Consider the following 9,957-nt stretch of genomic DNA (forward strand, 5'->3'; position numbering starts at 1 on the left):
TCAATATAAGTGGAATAGACTGTATTTTCTTATATGAACATAATGAAATTTATATTAAGATTTAACCTTTCATAAGCCTTGACAAATTGAAAGCCCATTCAGTATTATCAATTCTTTATATCCCTACAAAACAAAGATTCTTTGGGAGGGATGATGTAGGAATCACCCGTCAGAGCTGTCTCCTTAACTCCTCAAAATGAGAAGTTCTCTAAATATTTCTTAGCAATATGGGATTTTGATATGAAAGTAAAAATGAGTCCCAGTTTGAATGAGCCTTGTTGTTTGAGGGGAGGGGGGAGGGTAGTCCCTGTGTTATATCAGGCTTTAGTGATAGCCATTTTAAACACATTCCGATTCCCTCGTGTAAATCATGTCTGGGTAACATATTCTGAACTGGACATGTGACTGTCACCTGATTCGTGCATTAGATCTAGAAATGGTTACGTGGTGGTTGTTTGTAAACACCAATTTAAAATGAAATAATTCTGGTTAAAAAAGGTGAAATGATACAGCCTTATAAATGCATTATGTGTGATGATTTAACAGTGTTTTTACAAGGTGAAAAAAAAATTGTTGAAGTTCGGAGTATACAACTTTATCAACCGCTGCATGAGAAGTTTCTGGACAAAGAACAGGAAAAGAAATTCAAAATACACAATGTGATGTTTGCAATATAGATTTGCAATATAGATTGTTAAACAATGAAGGATATAGTTTGGTGCTGATTTAGATTTGACTGTATGGTAAAGTGTCAAGCAAGCTTTGTCATATTGTAAATATTTCATGTCCTCTCTACTTACAGGCCATTTCGAATTTATGATCCAGATACTCAGAATGAATCATACGACAGAGTGTTAAAACTAAGCAAAGGGAAAATCTACCAGCAGGTGAGAGAATGAATCATACGACAGGGTGTTAAAACTAAGCAAAGGGAAAATCTACCAGCAGGTGAGAGAATGATCGAATCATACGACAGAGTGTTAAAACTAAGCAAAGGGAAAATCTACCAGCAGGTGAGAGAATGAATCATACGACAGAGTGTTAAAACTAAGCAAAGGGAAAATCTACCAGCAGGTGAGAGAATGAATCGTACGACAGAGTGTTAAAACTAAGCAAAGGGAAAATCTACCAGCAGGTGAGAGAATGAAGCGTACGACAGAGTGTTAAAACTAAGCAAAGGGAAAATCTACCAGCAGGTGAGAGAATGAAGCGTACGACAGAGTGTTAAAACTAAGTAAAGGGAAAATCTACCAGCAGGTGAGAGAATGAATCATACGACAGAGTGTTAAAACTAAGCAAAGGGAAAATCTACCAGCAGGTGAGAGAATGAATCATATGACAGAGTGTTAAAACTAAGCAGAGGGAAAATCTACCAGCAGGTGAGAGAATGAATCATACGACAGTGTTAAAACTAAGCAAAGGGAAAATATACCAGTAGGTGACAGAGTGTATACAGAATACCACACAATCACATGTATCTATTGACATTTTCTGTCAGATTTAGCTACCTCAGTTCAAGTTCAGTACATGAGGTTCTATATTTAATATTTAAGGAATGACTTTAATTCTGGGGCAAGTTATTTAAGGAATGACTTTAATTCTGGGGCAAGTTATACGAGTATAACCTAGTTTGGGTCAGTTTACGCTTTATAATTCGCGAAGCGGATTATGAAAAAGCGTAAACTGACCCAAACCAGGTTATACTCGTATAACTTGCCCCAGAATTAAGATCATTCCTTATAACTTAATGCAAGAGACAAAAATGTTAACCTTCGTTTATCAAAATGTACATAAACTCAGAAAAATACAAGTCAACCAAGCCGCGCAATGATTTACTTAGCAACAACGACACGAAGCGTCTAACTGCAAAGCCGAAGGTCGCCATCTTTAATCTTAGTTCAATGGAGCCTGGCCATTTATCAAAATGTTGTATCGAAAGTGAAGTTTATCTTGATAGAAAATATGTGTAGACTATCCATGTAATGCGTATTTCGCTGCCCTTTAGAGATAGAGATCGACTTTGAAGTTACTCATCTCCGACAGATTGAGAAAATATGGGAAATTGCATTGTTTAGGCCTACCCAAAATAAATCTTCAAATATCAGAAAATGCAATAATTTACGGCTTTCAACTCTGTGAAAACTTCTACTAGATAAAAACTTACCTTTGTATGCAATGTTGTCGCTAATAGTAAATCCGACACAAGAAAATATGTAAGCAAGTAACAAATAGCGATCCACATGTCAATGTGTCTGACGTCATGTGATAAAATGTGACGTATGAATTTTTGTTGCTTTGTTGAAAGACGGATCAAGGAATGAGACAATGCACCCCCTCCTTTTCCCCAGTGAGAAATGTATTTCAAAATGAACAGGGTAATGCTTACTTGGCAAATCATTAATTCGAATATAATATCTTTGTTTTAATCTATTATTCGACCATACATACAGAGAAAGATGTTTTACAACAGTGATTTGCGTAGAAGTAGATGCTAATATTGACAATGAGTTCAAACAACATGTGTATCAAACCGAAGTATCTTATTGTGCACGTTGACTTTCTATTCCATAGAAGACTGAAAACAGTGCTGCGATATAAAAGAGAAAGAGAGAGAGAAAAAAATAGTTCCGACATCTGGTTGTCAAGGGGGTGTGTCCCCATATCAAACCAGGTTATACAAAAATAACTTGCGTTCCTCAATTGGAATTTGACCAATCAGAGACAAGGATACAATAAGAATTGAATAACCCGGTATATATAAATAAAGACAATTGAGAAGTACAATGTTTACCATTGTATTGGCTGGAAAAAAAGTCAATAAGTGTTTTCTGAATGATTGAGTACTGTAAACCAACTTTCATTCGCAAGCAAGAAATTTTCACAAGAACCTCATCATTGTGAATATTTCTCCCTTTAATGTCTCTTGTATGTTTAAGATACTGTTGGTCACAAAAATTTATCTCATCAAAACAGATTATCACTTGTAAGTCGTGAAACAAAGTCATTGTGAAGAAAAGTTGGTTTACAGTAATTGTAAACATCAAACCCGGATATTGCAGCTTGTGAAACGGTACCTGGTCAACCATCTTTGTTTACAGCTGGTATGCAAGTCCTAGTCGAAAGTGATTAGAGACACAAGTTTTCATCGGAGGTCCAACAATTTTAACCAGTCATATCAATTTGGGAATTCCAAGTTATTTTGGTCCATTGTTTGAAAAATCAAATGTTATATTTACTTTTTTAGGCATGTGAAGGTGAATGCAACATTCTGTTTTTTCTAGATTGTTGAATCTCAGCCAATCAGAAAGTTCATAATTATTCTATTACATAATAATTTCAAATATGTGCTATATATAGATTAGAAACATATCTGAGATATATTATTTAGCATGTAGAATTTTCATTCTGGTCACCAATTACCCATATGATTTTTTTTTTCAGGGAAATTATTACATGCTTCAGAACATGACCGGGTGGTGTGGATTCAATGTGCTGTATTTTGGGGATCATGTGTACAGTGACTTGGCAGTAAGTTTTATCTGTATACTATAGATCAGGTGTGTTGTGATACTTCCTCTATTTCCATTCTTTTGCTGGGTTTATTTGATGTGTATAGATGGCAGTTTCGACATTGAAATGACAAAAACAAAGTTTTCCTGGTTGAATTAATAGTGCAGGTCACACTAATAACTGGATATCTAAAGTCAGTGTATTTGAACACCATGTTCCATCTAGTCTAATATATACCTATTGCAGAATTACTGCTTTTGCCAAGATTTTTTATTCCCATCCTTATCATTAAACTATTCTATAATGCTAATCATGTGTGTGAAATGTTTATAACAGGACCCATCCCTTAAACACGGCTGGAGGACAGGAGCAATTATACCAGAATTAGAGGTAGGCATAGATTTGTTATATACAGTTTATCAAGGTTTGTCTAAATGACTTCTATGTAAATTCATTATCTAATTCATTCATTGTTATGGAGAGCATCTTACAGATTAGACATTTAGTTCTTGTAGTATTTTATGTCCCTGGAATTGAAGATTCAGGGGCATCTAGTTTTTGGCCTGTCCATCTGTCTGTAGCAAGAAAAACTTTAACGTTGGTCATCTTTTACACCATAAGAGGTAGAGCTTTCATATTTGGTGTGTGTATTTGACGTATCCATTGACACCAAAATCTTTGACCTTGTTACCTTAACTTTGACCTTGTTCCACTTTGTTGTAATTTGGGTGCATCAATGTTTTACAAATACATCTTGTTTACTTCAATTTTAAGGCAGAGATTACGAAATCCAACAGTCTAGAATACCAGCTAGCAGTTAAATGGCTGTGTACATTGCAGGATTTGATTGAAAATGCTCAGGTATGGGTTTTTAAAAAAGGCAGGTTACAAAACATTAAAGTCATCTGCAAATACAACAAATGTAGGTCTTTATATAACATGTAATGTGTATATGATTCATGTAAACCGTTCTCCTGAACAGATGGATAGAGCACAGGACACCAGTGAAATTAGACAGTGTTGGTTAGACGAGCGGCGAGACCTCAGGTACGGGAGCTGTTTTTGTGCAAAAAAATAATGCCTTCATTTTTCATAAAGTTTAAGAGTTTAATATATTACCTTGTATTTTGCAGAAATTACACGAAGTCTCTCTTCAATGCCCGATTTGGAAGCATATTCCGAACTTACCACAATCCCACTTACTTCACACGGAGATTGGCTCGCTTTGCGGATGTGTACACGTCCAACGTTACTAATCTTCTGAACTACCCCATAAACCACACATTCTATCCACGTCGCACAGAACTTCCACATGAACCTCACGTTCTATCCACGTCGCACGGAACTTCCGCATGAATCTCACGTTGTGCCAAGAGAACTCAAGGGCAAAAGCCAGTTTTAATCAAAACTATTGATTGCAGGCTGAAGGGGGGGGGGGGGGTAAAGGGAGGCTGAGAATAGGGGAAGAGAAGGAAAGGGAAAAAGGAAGGAAGGGGCAGGAGTGGGTTGGTGTAGAAGATAGGGAAAGAAGAGGAAGTAAAAGGCAGGAGAAGGTGGGAGAAAGTGGTGAAAGAAGAGGAGAGGGAGGGGGGAAGAAGGAGAGACGGACCCCTCTTATCACCTAACCCTCTTGTATCGTACTTAGTTCATGTAAAAATTGCTTTTGTTGTCTGTGATCTTTTCGATATATTGTTTGTTTTAGACAACATGTATTTTAGTAGCTAGTACTGTATGTTAATGCTAGTAATATACGGCGTGATCAGTGTGATATATGTGTGACATTACCTGTTGTTTTAGAGAGCTATATTTTTGTGTGTGAAAAATAATTTATATTGCATGTGTGATTTCACTAGGTATTTTTTTTTAGAGTAAGGAAGTTGGGAAGATTCTTGTTACATTGGCATACTTAGGACTAATTTGTGAGTAAGACAGAAAACTTGTACTTACAATCCTTCACATGGACCCAGTGCATCAATGAATGATAAAGGAATGTTTGTAGAGCATGTGGACCAAATTTTTACTTATAACTGCAAGATGCACACTGTGTTTTTTATGCCCCCATAATCGGAGATTCAGGGGGATATAGTTTTTTGTCTATCTGTCTGTTTGTCTGCAGAAAACTTTAACCTTGGCCATACTATTGAATGGATGGTGATAGGGTATTCCCTGTGACAAGACCTTTCTTTTTTTACCAAAATATTTAACCTCATGACCTTGACATTAGAGTTTGGTCATATGGGGGCATTAGTGTTTCACAAACACATCTTGTTTTTTAAAAAAATCAAAATCTGAAATGCCTACCTCTTTTATCTAAAATTTGTGAACATCATGAGATTCTTGTCATGAGGTATGATTGCTTTATCTACAAGTTTTTAAGTAGGTGGCCTCATTTTTTGTTTATGTAGTATGTTATTTATAAGAATGATATTACTTGGCACATATATCAGTTTTAAAGTCATTTTCAATATTTCATGCAAGTGCTCAATGCAACTAAAGATTTTAGTCAACTATTAATGCTGATACTCATTTGTGTATGATATAAAATAAATATCAGAATCTCGATTTTGTTGTCAAGTCATGTATGTCACTCAGGTGACCTATTGCTATTTGTCGACGTTCATCGTCTGTTAACAATTGGACATTTTAAACTTTTTCTTGATAAGTTGATAACTGCCATTCCAATTCTTTTCAAATTTGGTATGGATAATCTTTGGATCTTGGGAAACTGCTTAAATTCACAATTTTAGAATTCCTGCACCCCTGGAGCCGTAATGACAGAACAGAAATCAAGAATTGTTCACTCATTGTGACGTCGCCAGCTTTAGGTGAAGTGCCACAAAATGCTGAGTGCTCAGGGCCGTAGTAGTGAGGGTTCTTTAATTGCCAACAGGACCTCTGTTTTTAAGACATATCCAAAAGACCCATGATTCTCCCTTCTAACTGCCGAGTGTTTTGTGAAGGAGCAATCACTACCTATGGCCAAGTTCGATCATCAACTATAGTAACTAGAGTTACGATTGAAGTACGATTGAACTGCCTTTGGTCGAAACCGGAAGAGGTTTTACTGCTCATGTCTGGTTTACCAAATAGCAGCCTATGTTTACAGAATGGTTAAACTTTAGTAACCAGACATGTGCACTGAACGTCCGGAAGCAAGCTAGGCATGCGCAATTAAATTTCGGAAGTCAACTAGACATCTACATAAATGTACTATGGTTGATGATCAAACTAGGCCTACATAACGTCTCGGGTTTGACATGGCCATGGCACGAGAGGGGTTTGAACTCGAGACCTTACGGTTATGAAGCGAATGCTCTATTACTGAGACCTTAGTTTTGTAGATCAGGAAATTGTAGCCTTGGGGCTAATGATATTTTTAACTAATACATGTTCTCGGATGACCAATAAGGCCTATGGACCTCCAATTTTCTTTATTTTTGACATGCCAACATTAAATCAATTTAACAACCAGCATCATTCATTGTGAGTACATGCAATAAGAATTTTAAAATTTAACAGAATTCTTATTCAGTTTTTAGTAACAAAGGGCCTACTAACTATGACATCCCTGCACAAGGTGAATATGAACCTAACTTATTATATTTAAATTGAAAATCAGTGAAACACATATGCTATGCAGGATAGTATTTCTGCAATTTTGACAAAAATTTGAAGAAAAAAAACACAAATGTTTTGCACAAGGACGGGGAAATTAGTATGGAGCACCAAATTAACATACCCAAATAATTTAAGATATCTTCAATTATTTGAAGATATCATCAATTCAATTATTGCTCTCTTTAATTGAATTAATGTGTGCATTAAATCAATTATTGGTCTCATCAAATGAATTAATGCACGCTTCAATTCAATTATCGCTCTCATCAATTGAATTAATGCATACATCAATTGAATTGATGAGAGCAATAATTGATTCAATTATTGCTCTCCTCAATTCAATTGATAAGAGCATCAATTGAATTAATGAGAGCAATAATAGATTTGATGTGTTCATTAATTAAATTATTGCTCTCTTCAATTAATTTGATGAGAGCATCAATTTCGTAGAAATATTGCTCGCAATAATTAATTTAGAGCTCGGTATAAATAATTTGATGATCTTTTTAATTCAATTGAAGATATCTTTAATTATTTATAATGCTTTTGTATAAGGAATTAATGCGCGCATCAATTCTTTTAAAGAGAGCAACAATTCAATTAAAGAGATCATTAATTCAATTGTGGATATGTGGAATTGAAGATATTTTTAATTATATAGTTGGTCTCTCTAAAAGAATTATTGATCTATTCAAATGAATTAAAGATATCATTAATTCAATTGAAGAGAGCAATAATTGAATTAATGCGCGCATTAAATCAATTAATTGCTCTCATCAAATGAATTAATGTGCACATCAATTCAACTATTGCTCTCATCAATTGAATTGTAGCGCGCATCAATTCAATTGTTGATATCATTAATTCATTTGAAGAGATCATTAATTCAATTAAAATGCGCATCAATTTAGCTGAAGAATTGATACTATCATCAATTCAATTAATGCGCGCAATAATTCAGAATTGAAGATATTATTAATTATTTCAAGAGATCTTTAATTAAATTGAATTGATGATATCTTCAAATAGTTGAAGATATCTTTAATTATTTGAGTTTATGTAAATTTGGCGCTCCATAAATTAGGGCTGCATTAGGAACCCAGCTTTGTAATGTTGGGCGCGCTTGATTTGTCTACACCGACCACAAAGTGTACACCTTTCCGTAATCGAGTGCAAAAGTATACACTTTTTGGTGTACACCTACATCCTGTACAGGGCATGTGTTGGTATAAAATGCACTGAAAAATTCAATATGGATGACGGGGGGGGGGGGGGGGGGGGGGGGGGGGGGGGATGTGCAGATGTTTTCTCTGTGTTTTGTGAGCTTTAAAATATATAAGAAAATAATTCCTGTGTATTTTATGTTGTCATTTACAAGTCTAGAGTTAAAATATATCTTAGAAAACGATAATTATTTCGTACAATCATCGAATAACAAGTTGGGCGCCAAAAAATCAACAAATATTTTGAGTATGACCTGGTATTTTTCAGATTTATGTAGGTATTTATAAATGCGCATCAAAATCTAAAATTTTAGTGATTGAGTGATTTAGCTGCTGAACGTCCATATTGAATATACTACACTACCAGAGTTCCGTGCGCTACTCGCACTGAAGCTTGCGTAACTCGCCCTCTGGTGAGAGAATGTTGATTACAAGGTGTAAACCGACTCGGGTGTACAATGGTGTAGACAAATCCAGCGTGCCCAAGTCGAGCGCACGACAAAATATGTCGCGTGCACGAGATAGTTGACTCGAGAGACCGTAATCGAGCGCACGATTATACATTGGTTAATTCGAAGTTGATGGCAATTGATACGTCAAGAGCTCGAGATATTAAGTTGACCGCCCGAAATGTCGAAAGCTTAAGCGCAAGAAATAAGTTAGTCTGATAAGATGCACTGCAAATCTTCAACACTAGGAACCTTAAAATAACTGTCGGGTAAGCAGATCATTTATATACGAGCTTGATCTGCAAGTTTGATAGATTGTGTACACAGGCAGGGACAAGTGAAGAGTTCTGTCCCTATCCACCGCTGTAGCATGGTTATCTGTCTGAATTATAAAAAAAGGGGCACTGGTCATTCGATTTTGGCTATATATACCACCCCACAAGTGTCACCGTGTACAATGCCACATGCGGGAACCGTGATCGGTGTAGCGCGGGGATATGAATTCAAAGCGAAGAAAGTAGGTCAAAAAGTATTCAAAGGCTGATTGTGTGTAATCAAAATGAATTTGGATAGCCAAAAGTATTGCACAGATGACAACGGTTATTGACAAGCTAGCACTAGCAATTGGGGAGTCTAGAACTCTTCGGAAATACTCAAACAAATATTTTTCGGTGTATCTTCATTCCTACTGCATAAAGTCCCAATTTTTGTTTTTGACCAGAAACCTTTCCTTTGAATGGGAACTCAATATTCGACTGAAGAAACCAACACAAAATCATGATATGCCGAGTATTTGACTGAAAACCCTGTGTGGCGTAGGGGGGGGGGGGGTGAAAATATTTTGGCGTAAGGGGACCGAGAATCCCTTTAGCTTAAAGCAAAGTTTCTTACCAAAATCCACATCTTGAACACAGTGAATATATAAATATCAAATTCAAACTTGTTCAAGGTTACTCTGATATTCATGCGATAAACCGATAATAATGTGTCTGACTTTTTATGTCATTAAATTTTCATTAAAGAAACATTCTCTAAAATATATTACCACAATACCAGATGATTAAGACAGTTTCATATCTTAATGATATTGACATGAACTATTGATAATTTCAGATAATGCAATGACCAGAAAGAAAAACAGTCTTTGGCTAAATAAA

The 9,957-nt window shown here is 35.7% G+C and overlaps 1 protein-coding gene across 1 annotated transcript in view; it reads left to right on the forward strand.

Moving 5' to 3' along the window:
- The window catches only part of LOC125657691 (5'-nucleotidase domain-containing protein 3-like), a 30,684-nt gene extending 24,612 nt beyond the window's left edge, over positions 1-6,072 (forward strand). The window contains exons 11-16 of the mRNA XM_056148800.1: positions 803-887; positions 3,442-3,528; positions 3,847-3,900; positions 4,285-4,371; positions 4,493-4,557; positions 4,644-6,072. Of these exons, the coding sequence (XP_056004775.1) occupies positions 803-887; positions 3,442-3,528; positions 3,847-3,900; positions 4,285-4,371; positions 4,493-4,557; positions 4,644-4,866 (601 nt within the window). The 3' untranslated portion in view covers positions 4,867-6,072. The remainder of the gene's footprint in view (positions 1-802; positions 888-3,441; positions 3,529-3,846; positions 3,901-4,284; positions 4,372-4,492; positions 4,558-4,643) is intronic.
- The last annotated feature ends 3,885 nt before the right edge of the window (positions 6,073-9,957 follow it).

Source organism: Ostrea edulis, chromosome 9 (assembly GCF_947568905.1).
Source record: "Ostrea edulis chromosome 9, xbOstEdul1.1, whole genome shotgun sequence".
Taxonomy (NCBI): domain Eukaryota; kingdom Metazoa; phylum Mollusca; class Bivalvia; order Ostreida; family Ostreidae; genus Ostrea; species Ostrea edulis.